This window comes from Lolium rigidum, chromosome 3, assembly GCF_022539505.1.
Source record: "Lolium rigidum isolate FL_2022 chromosome 3, APGP_CSIRO_Lrig_0.1, whole genome shotgun sequence".
In the NCBI taxonomy this organism is placed as follows: domain Eukaryota; kingdom Viridiplantae; phylum Streptophyta; class Magnoliopsida; order Poales; family Poaceae; genus Lolium; species Lolium rigidum.
In genome coordinates, this window is record NC_061510.1 from 194533174 (window position 1) to 194550882 (window position 17709).

Genomic DNA, 17709 nt, shown 5'->3' on the forward strand with positions numbered 1-17709 from the left:
CATACGCTTTGGCGAAGCCCTGCCGGAGATCTCCACCAACACCACCACCACGCCGTCGTGCTGCCGGGATTCCGAGGAGGATCTACTACTTCCGCTGCCCGCTGGAATGGGGAGAAGGACGTCTTCATCAACACCGAACGTGTGACCGAGTACGGAGGTGCTGCCCGACTGTGGCACCGTCAAGATCTTCTACGCGCTTTTGAAAGCGGCAAGTGATCATCTTCTGCAACAACGAGATCTAATCTCATAGGCTTTGGAAATCTTCAAGGGTTAGTCTCGTGATCTTCTCGTTGCTCCCATCTACTAGATTGCATCTTGGCTTGGTTTTCGTTCTTGCGGTAGGAGGTGATGATGGGATTCGTAGCATAGAAACAAATTTTTTGCGGTAGGAGGCTTTCGTTCTTGCGGTAGGAGGCTTTCGTTCTTGCGGTAGGAAATTTTTTGTTTCTATGCTACGAATCCCATCATCACCTCCTACCAAAAATGCTTCGGGCTATTCACATGCTCTCATATGGAATGGCTGCTGATATATTCGATGAGTATCTTCGAATGGGTGAGAGCACCTGCCTTGAGGTCATGTACAGGTTTTGCCGAGCCGTGGTTGCCATGTTCGGACAGAATTACTCTAGGGAGCCAAATGTTGAGTATACAAGGCAGCTGTTGTCTATCAACGAGTTTAGAGGGTTCCCAGGAATGATTGGCAGCTGATACGTCTCAAACGTATCTATAATTTCTTATGTTCCATGCTAGTTTTATGAGAATACATACATGTTTTGTTCATACTTTATGATGTTTTTATGCATTTTCCGGAACTAGCCTATTAACAAGATGCCGAAGTGCCAGTTCCTGTTTTCTGCTGATTTTGGTTTCAGAAATCTTACACAGAAAATATTCTCGGAATTGGACGAAACAAAAGCCCACAATCTTATATTTCACGGAAGGTTCCAGAGCACCGAAGAGGGGCCAGAGGGGAGCCAAGGGGGCCCCACCCCACATGGCGGCGCGGCCAAGGGGGGGCACGCCCCCCTATGGTGTGGGACCCTCGGGACCCCTCCGAGGCTGCCCTTCCGCCTATAAAGTCCCTCCGTCATGAAAACCCTAAAAAGATAAGCCACGATACGAGAAAAGTTACGCAGCCGCCGCCATCGCGAAGCCAAGTTCGGGGGACAGAAGTCTCTGTTCCGGCACGCCGCTGGGACGGGGAATTGCCCCCGGAATCCATCTCCATCGACACCACCGCCATATTCATCGCCGCTGCTGTCTCCCATGATGAGGAGGGAGTAGTTCTCCCCCGAGGCTGAGGGGTCTACCGGTAGCTATGTGGTTCATCTCTCTCCCATGGTGTGATCTTTATGAATATGTAGATGTTACTCTTGTCTATTATGCACTCTAGAGGTTACTTTAATATGAACTCCGGATGTTGTGGAGCTTGTTTACAACGGCTTGAGGTGTGCTCTTGTAGCCCTACACAATGAATGGTGTTTGTTATCCAACAAGAGAGTGTTTGAGAGTAGTACTTATTTGTTCATCTATGTGATCATAGGCTTTGCAATCTAGATGTCATATGCTATTCAAGTGTTTTATTATGTGAACTTTGGAGTTACTGTGACCTCGGTGTAATGGTGACAGTGTGTGTGCCGTGTGTAACTCCATTATGAATTGTGGTGTGTTAGTACCTCCTATGAATGCTCATGGTGACGGTGTGGGGTGTTTATTAGTACTTGGGAATACGCCTTTGAGGTGTGCTTTTGCACACTTGCCCAATGAATTTGAGTTCTTTATTCAACAGGAGAGTAGTATGATGAAGTGCTTATTTATATTCAATTATGATTGCAATGTTGAGAGTGTCCACTAGTGAAAGTAGGATCCCTAGGCCTTGTTTCTAAGCATTGAAACACCGTTTCCAACAAGTTCTGATACATGTTTGCTTGCTGCCATATTTATTTCAGATTGCAATTGTTACTTATAATCATCCATATTGCTTGTATTTCACTATCTCTTCGCCGAACTAGTGCACCTATACATCTGACAAGTGTATTAGGTGTGTTGGGGACACAAGAGACTTCTTGTATCTTAATTGCAGGGTTGCTTGAGAGGAATATCTTTGACCTCTACCTCCCTGAGTTCGATAAACCTTGGGTGATTCACTTAAGGGAAACTTGCTTCTGTTCTACAAACCTCTGCTCTTGGAGGCCCAACACTATCTACAGGAAAAGAAGCGTGCGTAGACATCAAGCTATTTTCTGGCGCCGTTGCCGTGGAGGTAAGGTAAAAGGTATTCACATCCTCCGACTACTAAGCTATTTCCTAGCATTGTTGCCGGTGTGTGAGTGCTCGAAGATATTTCCTTTAGATCCTGCAATTATATCTTTTTGTTTCTTGTTTTTATTTTCACTAGTTAGGCTTAATGGAAAACAACAACAAAATTAGAGATCTTTATGAACTTTATCTTGTATTAGGACATGATGTGTTTGAAGAGAGAATTAAAAAACCCATGGAACTTTGTTTGCAAAATAGTTGTAGCAATGTTATTAGCATGAACTCTTTGAACACTATTATTGCTAATGCCATGGAAGAATTTAAGCTTGGGGAGGTCGGTTTTGATGAAGATGATATTTTTAGTCCCCCAAGTTTTGAGGAGAAAATTTACTTTGATGATACTTTGCCTCCAATTTATGATGATTATAATGATGAATATGATATTTTCAGTCCACCTACTATTGAGGAGAAAATTAATTATGATTACAATATGCCTCCTATATATGATGATTATGGTGATGAGAATAATGATAGCTATTTTATTGAATTTGCTCCCACTACAATTAATAGTAATGACTATGCTTATGTTGAGAGTAATAATTTTACGCATGTAGCTCATGATAAGAATGTTTCATGTGATAGTTATATTGTTGAGTTTGTTCATGATCCTACTGAAAGTTATTATGAGAGAGGGAAACATGGTTATATGCATCTAAATAATATTAAGTTTCCCCTCTTTATGTTGAGAATATTGAAGTTGCGCTTGTGTTGCCTTTCTATGCTTGTTGCATTATGCTTACATGACTTGTTTATTTACAAGATTCCTTTTCATAGGAAGTGGGTTAGGCTTATATGTGTTTTGAATTTGCTTCTTGATGCTCTCTTTTGCTTCAACTCTTATTTCTTGCAAGAGCATCATTAAAATTACTGAGCCCATCTTAATGGCTATAAAGAAAGCACTTCTTGGGAGATAACCCATGTTTTTATTTTGCTACTATTTTGTTGTGTCTTGGAAGTTGTTACTACTGTAGCAACCTCTTCTTATCTTTACTTTATTGCATTGTTGTGCCAAGTAAATTCTCTAATAGTAAAGTCGATACTAGATTTGGATTGCTGCGTAGAAACATATTTCTTCCTGTCACGAATTTGAGTAGATCTCTCTGTAGAATAATCAAAAAAAATCTGCCAATTTACATGTGTGATCCTCAGATATGTACGCAACTTTCATTAGTTTTGAGCTTTTTCATCTGAGCCTGTTAAGTGCCTCTAAAAAATTCTTCTTTACGGACTGTTCTGTTTTGACAGATTCTGCCTTTTATTTCGCATTGCCTCTTTTGCTATGTTGAATGAATTTCTTTGTTCCATTAACTTTCATTAGCTTTGGGCAATGTCCAGAAGTGTTAAGAATGATTATGTCCTCTCTGAACATGTGAATTTTTATTATGCACTAACCCTCTAATGAGTTTGCTTTAAGTTTGGTGTGGAGGAAGTTTTCAAGGGTCAAGAGAGGAGGATGATATAACATGATCAAGAAGAGTGAAAAGTCTAAGCTTGGGGATGCCCCGTGGTTCATCCCTGCATATTTCAAGAAGACTCAAGCATCTAAGCTTGGGGATGCCCAAGGCATCCCCTTCTTCATCGACAACTTATCAGGTCACCTCTAGTGAAACTATATTTTTATTCCGTCACATCTTATGTACTTTACTTGGAGCATCTGTGTGCTTTTATTTTCGTTTTTTTATCTTAGTTCTCTGAATAAATTGGATCATACGTTGTGCGGGAGAGAGACACGCTCCGCTTTTTCATAAGAACACTAGTGTTCTTCGCTTTTACTTTTAATGTTCAATGGCGAAAGTTGATCGCTTCACTTATTGCTATTTGGTTGGAAACAGAAAATGCTTCATGTGGTAATTGGTATATTGTCTTGAATAATTTGATACTTGGCAATTGTTGTGCTCAAATAGATCATATTTAAGCTCTTGCATCATGTACTTTGCACCTATTAATGAAGAACTGCCGTAGAGCTTGTTGAAATTTGGTTTGCATGATTGGTCTCTCTAAAGTCTAGATATTTTCTGGTGAAGTGTTTGAACAACAAGGAAGACAGTGTAGAGTCTTATAATGCTTGCAATATGTTCTTATGTAAGTTTTGTTGTACCGGTTCATACTTGTGTTTGCTTCAAACAACCTTGCTAGCCAAAGCCTTGTACTGAGAGGGAATGCTTCTCGTGCATCCAAAACCTTGAGCCAAAACCTATGGCATTTGTGTCCACCATATCTACCTACTATGTGGTATTTCCTGCCATTCCAAGTAAATACTTCATGTGCTACCTTTAAACAATTCAAAAGCTATTATCTCTTATTTGTGTCAATGTTTTATAGCTCATGAGGAAGTATGTGGTGTTTATCTTTCAACCTTGTCATTTACTTTTGACAGACTTTCACAATGGACTAGTGGCATATACATCCGCTTATCCAATAATTTTGCAAAAAGAGCTGGCAAAGGGGTGTCCAGCCCCAATTAATTAACTTTCATTAATAATTCTCTTCACATGTTTTGCCCTGATCTATCAGTAAGCAACTTAATTTTGCAAATAGACACTCCTCCATGGTATGTGATAATGTGAATGTTGGAAGGCACCCGAGGATTCGGTTAGCCATGGCTTGTGTAAGCAAAAGGTTGGGAGGAGTGTCATCAATAATGAAACTAAAATACATGTGTAAACAAAAGAGAAGAGGGATGATCAACCTTGCTCGTAGAGATAACGTCCTTCATGGGAGCCGCTCTTGAAAGTCTGGTTGATAAGGTAGTTAGAGTACCCGGTACCATTCGTTGACAACAACAAACACCTCTCAAAACTTTACTTTTATGCTCTCTATATGATTTCAAAACTTAAAAAGCTCTAGCACATGATTTAATCCTGCTTCCCTCTGCGAAGGGCCTTTCTTTTACTTTATGTTGAGTCAGTTTACCTACTTCTTTCTATCTTAGAAGCAAACACTTGTGTCAACTGTGCATTGATTCTTACATACTTGCTTATTTGCATTCATCATATTACTTTGTGTTGACAAATATCCATGAGATATGCATGTTGAAGTTGAAAGCAACTGCTGAAACTTATATCTTCCTTTGTGTTGCTTCAAAACTTTCTACTAAGAATTTATTGCTTTATGAGTTAACTCCTATGCAAGTCTTATTGATGCTTGTCTTGAAAGTACTATTCATGAAAAGTCTTTGCTATATGATTAAGTTATTTAATCATCATCTTTACTATTGCTTTGAATCACTTCATTCATCTCATATGCTTTACATAGTGTTGATCAAGATTATGTTGGTAGCATGTCACTTCAGAAATTATCCTTGTTATCGTTTACCTACTCGAGGGCGAGTTGGAACTAAGCTTGGGGATGCTTGATACGTCTCAAACGTATCTATAATTTCTTATGTTCCATGATAGTTTTATGACAATACCTACATGTTTTGTTCATACTTTATGATGTTTTTATGCATTTTCCGGAACTAACCTATTAACAAGATGCCGAAGTGCCAGTTCCTGTTTTCTGCTGTTTTTGGTTTAAGAAATCTTACACAGAAAATATTCTCGGAATTGGACGAAACAAAAGCCCACGATCTTATATTTCACGGAAGGTTCCAGAGCACCGAAGAGGGGCCAGAGGGGAGCCAAGGGGGCCCAACCCCACATGGCGGCGCGGCCAAGGGGGGGCGCGCCCCCCTATGGTGTGGGACCCTCGGGACCCCTCCGAGGCTGCCCTTCCGCCTATAAAGTCCCTCCGTCGTGAAAACCCTAAAAAGATAAGCCACGATACGAGAAAAGTTACGCAGCCGCCGCCATCGCGAAGCCAAGTTCGGGGGACAGAAGTCTCTGTTCCAGCACGCCGCCGGGACGGGGAATTGCCCCCGGAATCCATCTCCATCGACACCACCGCCATCTTCATCGCCGCTGCTGTCTCCCATGATGAGGAGGGAGTAGTTCTCCCCCGAGGCTGAGGGCTCTACCGGTAGCTATGTGGTTCATCTCTCTCCCATGGTGTGATCTTTATGAAGATGTAGATGTTACTCTTGTCTATTATGCACTCTAGAGGTTACTTTAATATGAACTCCGGATGTTGTGGAGCTTGTTTACTCCGGCTTGAGGTGTGCTCTTGTAGCCCTACACAATGAATGGTGTTTGTTATCCAACAAGAGAGTGTTTGAGATTAGTACTTATTTGTTCATCTATGTGATCATAGGCTTTGCAATCTAGATGTCATATGCTATTCAAGTGTTTTATTATGTGAACTTTGGAGTTACTGTGACCTCGGTGTAATGGTGACAGTGTGTGCGCCGTGAGTAACTCCCTTATGAATTGTGGTGTGTTAGTACCTCCTATGAATGCTCACGGTGACGGTGTGGGGTGTTTATTAGTACTTGGGAATACGCCTTTGAGGTGTGCTTTTGCACACTTGCCCAATGAATTTGAGTTCTTTATTCAACAGGAGAGTAGTATGATGAAGTGCTTATTTATATTCAATTATGATTGCAATGTTGAGAGTGTCCACTAGTGAAAGTAGGATCCCTAGGCCTTGTTTCTAAGCATTGAAACACCATTTCCAACAAGTTCTGCTACATGTTTGCTTGTTGCCACATTTATTTCAGATTGCAATTGTTACTTATAATCATCCATATTACTTGTATTTCACTATCTCTTCGCCGAACTAGTGCACCTATACATCTGACAAGTGTATTAGGTGTGTTGGGGACACAAGAGACTTCGTGTATCTTAATTGCAGGGTTGCTTGAGAGGAATATCTTTGACCTCTACCTCCCTGAGTTCGATAAACCTTGGGTGATTCACTTAAGGGAAACTTGCTGCTGTTCTACAAACCTCTGCTCTTGGAGGCCCAACACTGTCTACAGGAATAGAAGCGTGCGTAGACATCAACAACATAGATTGCATGCACTCGGAGTGGAAGAACTATCCATTTGGATGGCAGGTTCACTACAGCGGGCATGAGGAGGGACGGACTGTCATTCTTGAAGCTGTCATATCTCAAGATTTATGGATTTGGCATTCATTCTTTGGCATGGCCGGTTCCAACAATGACATCAATGTGTTGCACCTATGACCGGTTTTCAACAGGCTCATGCAAGGCAAAGCTCCCCGGGTGAGCTATGAGGTCAATGGAAATGAATATGACAAGCCATATTATCTTGTTGATGACATCTACCCTGACTGGGCCACACTGGTGAAGACTGCCCGTAATCCAAACTCCGAGAAGATGAGGAGGTTTGCCAAGATGCAAGAGGCTTGCAGGAAAGATGTAGAGCGTGGCTTTGGTGTGCTCCAAGCTCGGTGGCCAATTGTCCATCACCCGGCAAGAACATGGTCGATGAAGACTGTGCATGAGGTGATGACATGCTACGTGATCATGCACAACATGATCGTTGAGAACGATCGTCCGGATGGCCGCAATGAAAACCACTGGAAATTCCAAGGTGAGCTGGTTGCGCCACTCCATGGGGCTTTATCTTGGGAGAACTATCTGCATATGAATGTAGAAGTCACTGATGAGAATGTGTGCAAACGGCTACAGACGGATCTGATTGAGCATCAGTGGGCATTGATTGGGCCATAAAGACCATGCCTAGAGGAATACCATCTTATTTTCATGTAGACTTTTTAAATTTTAGATGTAATAACTATAACTTCGTTGAAACTATTTATTTTGTTGTTTTCAAACTTCATAATTCATGCCGACGCGAAAATGCGTCGGGCCGCTGGAAACACTCCCAGGCGCAAACGGACGCGAGGAGAAAAACAATATTTCTCGCGTCCGTCGTGCGACACAAACGAACGCTCGCGGACACCGATTTGCGTCGCGCTGATGCCCTTAGGGCATCTCCAACCCAGCGACCCAAACGGACGCGCTGGGCCGTCCGTTTTGGACCGTTTGGGTGGCCGAGCGGACGCGCAGACGGAGCCCCGCGTCCGCGTCCGCGCGTCCGTTTGGGTCGCGCGCTGCGCCCAATGCGGCAGATTTGGGTCGCGGCGCCGTATGGTAGCTTTTTGCTTGTAAATTCACTATAAAACGCAAAATAAATTATGGAAAATATGTAAGATAGTTCAAATGCTCAAAATTTATTACACATTACATTGTCCATGTAATCAAGGATAAAGTATTATTCAATAAAATGTAAAAACGATACAAATTCTCTAGGCTTCCGGATTTCCTTCATCATTGTTGTTTGCAGCATTGTTGCCTACATGCTGCCACATGTGCTCGACCAAATCAGCCTGCAGCTGGTTGTGTACAGCTAGATCTCGAATTTCATGGTGCGCATGAAGAATGTCCTGGAATGATGCCGGACCACCTTGAGGAGTAACCAACTCTCCCTGGCCATCCCACTCATTATCAAAGAGTGAATCATCATGCTCTACCTCAACAATCATGTTATGCATGATTACACAAGCGGTCATCACCTCCCACAGAGTTTGCACATCCCAGGCTCTAGCAAGGTGTCTGACGATAGCCCAACGAGCTTGGAGGATGCCAAACGCCCGCTCGACATCTTTCTGGGCTGCCTCCTGCTCTTTGGCAAATCTTGCCTCCTGCTCTGAGTTGGGTTGTCGAATTGTCTTCACGAGTGTAGCCCAAGGTGGATAGATACCATCAGCAAGGTAGTACCCCTTGGTGTAGTGGTGGCCATTGATCTCAAAATCCACATCAGTGGACTGACCGTACGCTAGCCTATCAAACACCGGAGAGCGCTGCAGCACATTGATGTCATTGTGCGAGCCAGCCATTCCGAAAAATGAGTGCCAAATCTATGTGTCATGTGAAGCAACAGCTTCAAGAATGACTGTGCACCCCTCAGAATGGCCGTTGTATGCCCCCTGCCAACCAAAGGGGCAGTTCTTCCACTCCCAGTGCATGCAGTCTATGCTGCCAAGCATCCCAGGAAACCCCCTGGAAGCGTTGATTGACAACAGACGAGTTGTGTCCTCTGCATTAGGTTGCCGGAGATACTGTTCTCCGAACGAACCGATCACTGCTCTGCAGAACCTGCACATCGCTTCCAAGCCGGTTGACTCACTCATGCGCGTGTACTCATCTACGAAATCATCGGCAACACCATATGCGAGCATCCTAATCGCTGTCGTGCATTTATGGTAAGAAGAGAGGCCTACCTTGCCAATTGCATCCACTTTCGCGCAGAAGTAGTCGTCGTAGCGCTTGACGCCATCCATTATCCGGCGGAAAAATAGTCTGGACATCCGAAAACGACGGCGAAACAAGGCCGGCGGGAACAATGGCTTGGGTTGGAAGTAGTCGTTGAAGAGCTGGTCGTGGCCGCGTTCTCTTTTGCGGTCCAAGGCGGCCGCGCGCCCCGACAAGGACCCCCGGTACACGGGGATCTGCGAGACGATGTGCTCGTGGATGATCAGCGCAGCCTCCGTGAAAAATTCTTCATCGTCGTCGCTGTCCATCATGATCTACAGATGAAAAGGGACAAATTTTAGATCGCCCATTTCATCAAACACCTCGCAGGCGGAGGCCATCCAATGCTTCCGTTGGGACCTGCAGACCATGGCCGTCTTGGCCGACTTGCGGTCTGGAAACACGGTGCAGGAGAGCTCACCTCCGGCGGCAATGGGGTAGCTGCGAACGGCGGGAGGTCTTGCGACGGTGAGAGGACAACAGCGCCGGCGACGGCGTCCTCCGACTCTGCTACGACGCGGCGAAAACAGCGCAGGGCCGCGACCTATGCTTGCGCCCCGCTTGCCGGCGTCTCGACGACGGTGGCCGGCGTCTACGCCGCTCCCAAATCGCCGGTCCTTTGGTGGCGGCGGAGCGGCGGGAGATGTGTGCAAGGGGTTTGTGTTTTGAGAGACAGACAGGCGGATCAGGGACGGACAAGGGGAGGACGCGAGCGACCAGCCTTCGACGTTCGCGGCCACGCAAACTCATCCCAGATTTGGGCCGGGTTTGGGTCGTTCCGGACACCGCGGCCATCCGTTTTAGGGATGGATCCACGCGCTGGCTCGCATTTTTGTCCGGTTAGACTCATCCGGACACGCGGGCGCGAGATGGGTCGCGCTCAGTTGGAGATGCCCTTAGGGGCAGCAACTCTGGACGGAGTAATGCATACGACCAGTGGAGCTAATAGCTAGCTGTGTCGCACTCGCAGTGGACGAATACAACATACTCCAAGAACGGAAAAGCAACGGAAAGAGGGAGAAAAAGTGAGGCCGAATTCGCACACGAATAAAACGAACCCGCGTGAGCCGCCTCTTGCTTGACCGCTGAATTTATTTTCGGCTCCAACCCAGCACCACACCGTGCTCTCCCCTTCTCTCCTCTTTCCCCGATCCTACACGCACACGCACCAACCCCACCGCACACCACTAAAGTCTCAACCAAGGCAAGAGGCGAGCGCGACGTTCCCCGCCCGCCTCCCCTCGCCGCGCCATGTACTAGTATAAATTGGGCAGCCTATCTCCACCCGTCCCTCATCACCAGACGCGGTCGTTCTCCAAGACCATCTCCACCCACGACTTCACTTCCAACACGAAACCGGTCCAGCTCCGGCGTGCGTGCGTTTGCTTCTGCCCCAGCGTTACCTGCGTTTCTTGGAGGTTGGCTGATTCCTTGGCGCCCGGCCATGCATAACGCCGGGGACATCGTGGAGGCCGGTGGCGGCGGCCCGCACGAGAGGATCGTGCCGCACAGCGGCCCGCTGGGGAAGCGCTCCGCCATGCGCAAGAGCGCGCGCTTCGCCGAGTCGGTGTCCGCGCCGCTTGCCGCGCCGCACGGGGCACCGGCGCCGCGCGGGGCCAGGAGCGACCATGACGACGACGATGACAACGACTACGTGGAGATCACCCTCGACGTGCGGGACGACTCGGTGGCGGTGCACAGCGTCAAGCCGGCGGCCGGCGGCGAAGACTCGGACGTCACGCTGCTGGCCAGGACGCTCGAGAAGCGCTCCGCGTCGTACGGCCACGGCGTGCTCCGGAACGCCTCCACGCGGATCAAGCAGGTCTCGCATGAGCTCCGCCGCCTCGCCTCCGTCAACCGGAGGGGAGCGGGGCCCAGCCGCATCGACAAGTCCAAGTCCGCCGCTGCGCACGCGCTCAAGGGGCTCAAGTTCATCAGCAAGACTGACGGCTCCGCCGGATGGACAGCCGTCGAGAAGCGCTTCGACGAGCTCTCGGAGAACGGCCTCCTCAACCGCTCAAAGTTCGGCAAGTGCATAGGTAAAAGAAACAAACATCTCGCCTTGCTTCCAAGTCCACTTAATTTGTCCCAATCAAAATTGAACTATTCCTTCGTCCGTCCGTTCGCTCATGGTTGATTTTCTTTCCAATTAATCAATTGAAAGCAATTTTGCAGGGATGAAGGAGCTCGCGTTCGCGGGCGAGCTCTTCGATGCGCTCGCCAGGCGCCGGAACATCACCGGTGACAGCATCAGCAAGGCGGAGCTGCTCGAGTTCTGGGACCAAATTTCAGACACCAGCTTCGACAGCCGCCTGCAGACCTTCTTCGACATGTAATAATCTCACCCAGTACAATTAACTACATATAGTACTAGTAGTCTTTGCGTTGATAGCATCGACATATAGTAGTACTCCTTGCGTTGATAGCCTCCTCCTTGGTGAGTAGCATATATCACTTAAGTAGCATTATTAAAAGAAATCACTTAATGAAGTACTCTTTGCGTTGATTAACCCACAGGGTGGACAAGGATGCTGACGGGAGGATCACCGAGGAAGAGGTCAAAGAGGTAAAATTCCCGTTCCTCTTTCACTTGGTTCTTTCAATCAGGCGTCTCCCTAAGAAGAGCAATGGCCGGCCAGCGTTCTCTGATTTTTTTTTCGACCATGAATAATAATGCTCTACTACTTGAATAGTACTGCTTTGTACTCTACCTGATTGCCATTGAACGTCGATGTCACCCACTAGCACCCGCATGTTCTGCTGACTTGGACGTGTCCTTCTCCTACAAGTTCCCACTAACCAAACCAAACCAATCATGGATCGTTCTAGGAAATAAACAGTGCTGGAGTACCCAAGTTCATATGTTTTCTAAAAAAATCATAGCCTAGATTTAGCTCATTGAGAAACAAGAGTTGTGAACTGGGAATTACGAAAAGTAAGATTGACGTTTTAAATCTGTGCGTTGTGGTGTGCAGATCATTACGCTGAGCGCGTCGGCCAACAACCTGACAAAGGTCACGGAGCAGTCGGAGGAATACGCCCGGCTCATCATGGAGGAGCTCGACCCCAACAACCTGGGCTACATCGAGGTGATTATTTAACTTTGATGCAAATTAAACTCACTCAATCAATGGCGCAATTCCCTTGTTTAATTGCACAATGCAAGATTGATCATCTGTTGTGGTGTGGGTCGATGCATGAAACTGATAATGGAGTATTATATATGAATTAATGGTCAGCTGTACAACCTGGAGATGCTGCTGCTTCAGGCGCCGAGCCAGTCGATGCGTATCGGCACGACCAACAGCCGCAACCTGAGCCAGATGCTGAGCCAGCACCTCCGTCCGACGCTGGAGCCGAACCCTCTCCGGCGGTGGTACCGCAGCGGGAGCTACTTCTTAGAAGACAACTGGCGGCGCTGCTGGGTGCTCCTTGTTTGGTTCTCCATCTGCGCGGGTCTGTTCGCGTGGAAGTTCGTGCAGTACCGTCGCCGCGCCGTGTTCGAGGTGATGGGGTACTGCGTGTGCGTGGCCAAAGGCGGGGCAGAGACTCTCAAGTTCAACATGGCGCTGATCCTGCTCCCAGTCTGCCGGAACACCATCACGTGGCTCCGCAACCGCACGGCGGCGGGGCGGTTTGTGCCGTTCGACGACAACATCAACTTCCACAAGGTAGTCGCAGTGGGGATCTCCATCGGCGCCGGGCTGCACATCATCTCCCATCTGACGTGCGACTTCCCGCGGCTGCTGCACGCCACCGAGGAGGAGTACGAGCCGATGAAGCAGTTCTTCGGCGAGGACAAGCCGCCCAACTACTGGTGGTTCGTCAAGGGCACCGAAGGGTGGACGGGGCTGGTGATGCTGGTGCTCATGGCCGTCGCCTTCACGCTGGCCACGCCGTGGTTCCGCCGCGGCAGGCTGCGCCTCCCGAAGCCGCTCCACCGGCTCACCGGGTTCAACGCCTTCTGGTACTCGCACCACCTCTTCATCATCGTATACGCGCTGCTCATCGTCCACGGACACTTCCTCTACCTCACCCACAAGTGGCAAAAGAAGTCGGTACGTAGCGTTCCATCTTTTTTTTTCTTCTTTGTGCGTGGGCGTGTGCGTGGGCGAGGCGGCCGGCCGGCTGACTGTTTGTTTGTTTGTTTGTGCAGACGTGGATGTACCTGGCGGTGCCGATGGTGCTGTACGCGTGCGAGCGGCTGACCCGGGCTCTCCGTTCCAGCGTTCGGCCGGTGAAGATTCTCAAGGTGGCGGTGTACCCCGGTAACGTGCTGTCGCTGCACTTCTCCAAGCCGCAGGGGTTCAGGTACAAGAGCGGACAGTACATCTTCGTCAACTGCGCAGCCGTCTCGCCATTTCAGTGGTAATTCTGACGGCTCTAAGCCGCTAGCTAGCTAGCTGCGCACGTTTAAAGCAAGATGCTTTAATTTGGTGCTGCTGCATAATTGTTCTGAATTTACCTTATGCAAAACGTGCATGCAGGCACCCGTTCTCCATCACGTCGGCGCCCAAGGACGACTACGTCAGCGTCCACATCAGGACACTGGGTGACTGGACACGGGAGCTCAAGAACGTCTTCTCCAAGGTACTACTCCGGCCTAGCCTAGGATTGATGTTGATGATCACGTCCATCATCAATCCCTAAAGCTCCAAAACCACGCCTAACCAACAATTAAATTAATGGCCGGTGGTTTGACGTTGCGTGTGTGCAGGTTTGCCGGCCACCGACGGAGGGGAAGAGCGGGCTGCTCCGGGCAGAGTACGACCGCGATGGCGGCGCAATGTCCAACCTCAGGTACCTACACGACCGCGGCTATCTGTTTTCATGTGATTAGCAATAGCGATCCAGTCCTAGAATGCCGCCTACGTGTGGACGTGCAAATGTGCAATTAATGTTGAGCTGGGCTGGGTCAGAAGACCGGATCGAGTCTCTCAGTGTCCTCCGGTGGTTGGTGTGGTGTTACTGCCCGTGCCACTAACCCACTACAGTATGACTAGTAGTAGTAGTAGTTTAATTACTACCACCACTTTCCACGCATGCGTCAAATCAGTATTTATATGGTAGTAGCACGAGTCGATAGCCTCCTCCTCTGACCTTGATCTGTTTCTCGATATGTTTTTCTTGTACAATTCAATTCAAAAGAAATATGGTAAAATTGTTTCTAACTACTACATCAGACATGCACATACAGTAAACATGACTTGATAAAAAAAATTGATGTGATTGTGCTGCAGCTTCCCGCGGGTGCTGATCGACGGGCCCTACGGCGCGCCAGCGCAGGACTACAAGCAGTACGACGTGGTGCTGCTGGTTGGGCTGGGCATCGGCGCTACGCCCATGATCTCCATCCTTAAGGACATCATCAACAATATGAAGCGACTCGACGGCGGCGACGTTGAGATCGGCAACCCTGGGGGCGACGCTAGCGCGTCCGCGTCCTTTCGAACCACGCGCGCCTACTTCTACTGGGTCACCCGCGAGCAGGGCTCCTTCGAGTGGTTCCGCGGTGTCATGGACGAGGTGGCGGAGACGGACAAGAAGGGCGTCATCGAACTCCACAACTACTGCACCAGCGTCTACGAGGAGGGCGACGCCAGGTCCGCGCTCATCGCTATGCTACAGTCCCTCAACCACGCCAAGCATGGCGTCGACGTCGTCTCCGGCACCCGCGTCAAGACGCATTTCGCACGACCAAACTGGCGAAACGTCTACAAGCGCATCGCACTCAACCACCGCGAGCAGCGCGTCGGTCAGTACCACAACAACTCCATCTTCTCTTTGTTTCCATACTAGCTATAGTGCTCTAGCGCTACGCTTAATTTTACCGGTGCCATACCTAACATGCTACTCTAGTCTTTATCTCTATAGTAAAAAGTTTCATCTTGGAGACTCTCTAGTAAGTTTCATGCTTTTTCGGGTTCCAAGTTGCGTCTAACAGTGGGGCGCTTATTTAGGGGCGTCAGAATCCCATCCGTTTTGCACAGTTCCCGGCCATTTTCATTGCATCGACTCATACATAAGCGACCGACGCCTGAACAATACGTGCAAATCAGAGCTAGCTAGTTGCCGGCGCTTAGCGCTTCCAGTAACTGACTTAATTAGCGTCTCAAGAGACCACGAAATGTCGATAGGGGTGCGGTTGAAGCTTCTACGACTACTCATGCGAATCGCCGTGAGAGGACCCTCCTACCAAACCTGATGCTTCATGTGTAATGGGGATGGCCTAACTTTCTTTGAAGAACCCATAGTTGACAAGGACATCCACGATCCTTGTCATTATGTGAGGGGTATGTGTTCAATTTGAACTGGCCGTGGATTGCGAGAAGTGGCCGAGGTTGAATGGGGTCCTGCTACACTAGGACCAGCCAATCACTGTTGCTTCTTGATGGCTACCACCAACAGGCAACAGTAACATCTTTGCACAAAAAACCAGCGCAGATCGTGTGCCATAACTTACATATAAGTATGCCATAGTTTAGATAATAAGACTACTCATAGTGGGAGTAACTTCACTAGTAACTAAGTGTCCAACTCAGCAAATTTGCTTATGTGGCAGTGAGTTAATGAGGAGAGAGGAGGATGGAGTAACATAGCTAGTTACTGTAACATCACACTTACCGAGATACAATGAGTCTATAAGCTAATTAATGAAGACATATATGATAGTACTTTAATGTTACTAACCACTATGAAGGTAGTAACATAGAGTAGTAACATGTGCATGTTACTACTCTATGTTACTTCCCACTATGACTAGTCTAACCCAACGTTGTTCTTGCTGATGGTCACAATTATCACTTAAGATTTTTTTAGGAGAGCCAAGCCTAGATAGTGCAATATTTTATCAATATAGTACTATCTCAAATTCTTCGCCATAAATTAATTGAGCTCAGTTAAGATTCTTAAAATATTCCCCCTTACTTCCTAGTCATATGAGAGGCAAGGGATGATCTTATCGCCTCAATTTTTACCACCAAGGAGCCAGGTTTAGAACAGCAGGATCAATCTGACAACATCATATTTTGTGCACGCATAACATTACCTTTTTCAATACACTAACTTTATGATTCTTGGATACCACAGGAGTGTTCTACTGTGGTGCGCCCGTGCTGACCAAGGAGCTACGCGAGCTTGCGCAGGATTTCTCGAGAAAGACAAGTACAAAATTCGAGTTCCACAAGGAGAATTTCTAATTTTGCAGCCAACCCAGCCACAAGAAGTTTCTCTTTTTTTGCGGAAACCAATGTTAATTTTGTATAGTACATACCAAGTTCTATACATATGAAAAGTAGATGGGCTAGATCAAAGTAGGTATTGGCTGATTGTGACCAGTTGGGTCAGAGTTTCATCACTTATTCCAACCCCCCCTTGTACAGATATTCTCATCTCCGATATAATCTATGTTACTTTTGATCAATGAGTACATATATAGCGGCATGATGGGGAGATTGATGGCATGACCAGGCCAAAAAGAATAACAATGTTTGGCCAGCATAAGAAAGTTTGGACAATGAGGAAAGAAAGCCGGCTTGTGTGGCTGCTATCAGTTGAGGAGCACTATCTGGTGGGTAACAGCCATCAACTACTCAACCCATCATTCCTCCTAACAGATTAGGGTTCTACATGATGAACATGACTGGATCCTGGGCCCACCGAGCAACTAGAGTAGTTATCTCATTTCGGGATATTTATGTTATTTCCATTTCTTTTTTGTGTTTCATTCATTGTATCATGTGAATTAAAAGACATAAGCAAAGTACAAGACATGGTAAACCAATGTTTTGTCTAAGTCATGCACATTATTGAAAATACTTTCCTTTTATTTGACTCCATCGTTTCCCTCTTAAGGTGAGATCCATGCGATATAGTTATTCACGTCCAAGAAGTAGTGGGAATATATAAAAAAATGTTATAATGACAATAATATGCACCTATATCCTTCAAAAGAGAAGATGCATTCGCCAAAAATTTCACTCTAAATTCACTTTGCACTCCGGAAAAAAATAAACAGCACATTGAAGAACTGCAGCAGATGCGAACTTCCCTTTAGAGGTGCCATTCTGTAACGGAGATCTATTCCTAAAATTACTCTTGAAAACTATTTTGAATGTTAATGAATATTGGCCAGGATTACACGGTGTCATATAACCATCCAGAACACAAGACGAAGAAGCCACAATAAAAATCTGCAGCTTGACTTCTGTTGATAGATTCTTGCTTCTT

The 17709-nt window shown here is 47.0% G+C and overlaps 1 protein-coding gene across 1 annotated transcript; it reads left to right on the forward strand.

The window, feature by feature from the left end:
- The first annotated feature begins 10754 nt into the window (after nucleotides 1–10754).
- Nucleotides 10755–16903, forward strand: LOC124702849 (respiratory burst oxidase homolog protein B-like). The gene is made up of 10 exons (XM_047235023.1): nucleotides 10755–11519; nucleotides 11656–11812; nucleotides 11998–12046; nucleotides 12456–12569; nucleotides 12720–13538; nucleotides 13637–13848; nucleotides 13968–14070; nucleotides 14198–14280; nucleotides 14721–15235; nucleotides 16570–16903. Exons 1-10 carry the CDS (start codon nucleotides 10925–10927, stop codon nucleotides 16677–16679), a joined length of 2757 nt encoding a protein of 918 aa, XP_047090979.1. The 5' UTR covers nucleotides 10755–10924; the 3' UTR covers nucleotides 16680–16903.
- Nucleotides 16904–17709: the final 806 nt, after the last annotated feature.

Coding starts and splice junctions, on each gene's coding strand:
- LOC124702849 (XM_047235023.1), top strand. CDS start 10,925: ATGCATAACGCCGGGGACATCGTGGAGGCCGGTGGCGGCGGCCCGCAC. Junction 11,813..11,997: donor CTGCAGACCTTCTTCGACAT/GTAATAATCTCA, acceptor ATTAACCCACAG/GGTGGACAAGGATGCTGACG. Junction 15,236..16,569: donor CCACCGCGAGCAGCGCGTCG/GTCAGTACCACA, acceptor TGGATACCACAG/GAGTGTTCTACTGTGGTGCG.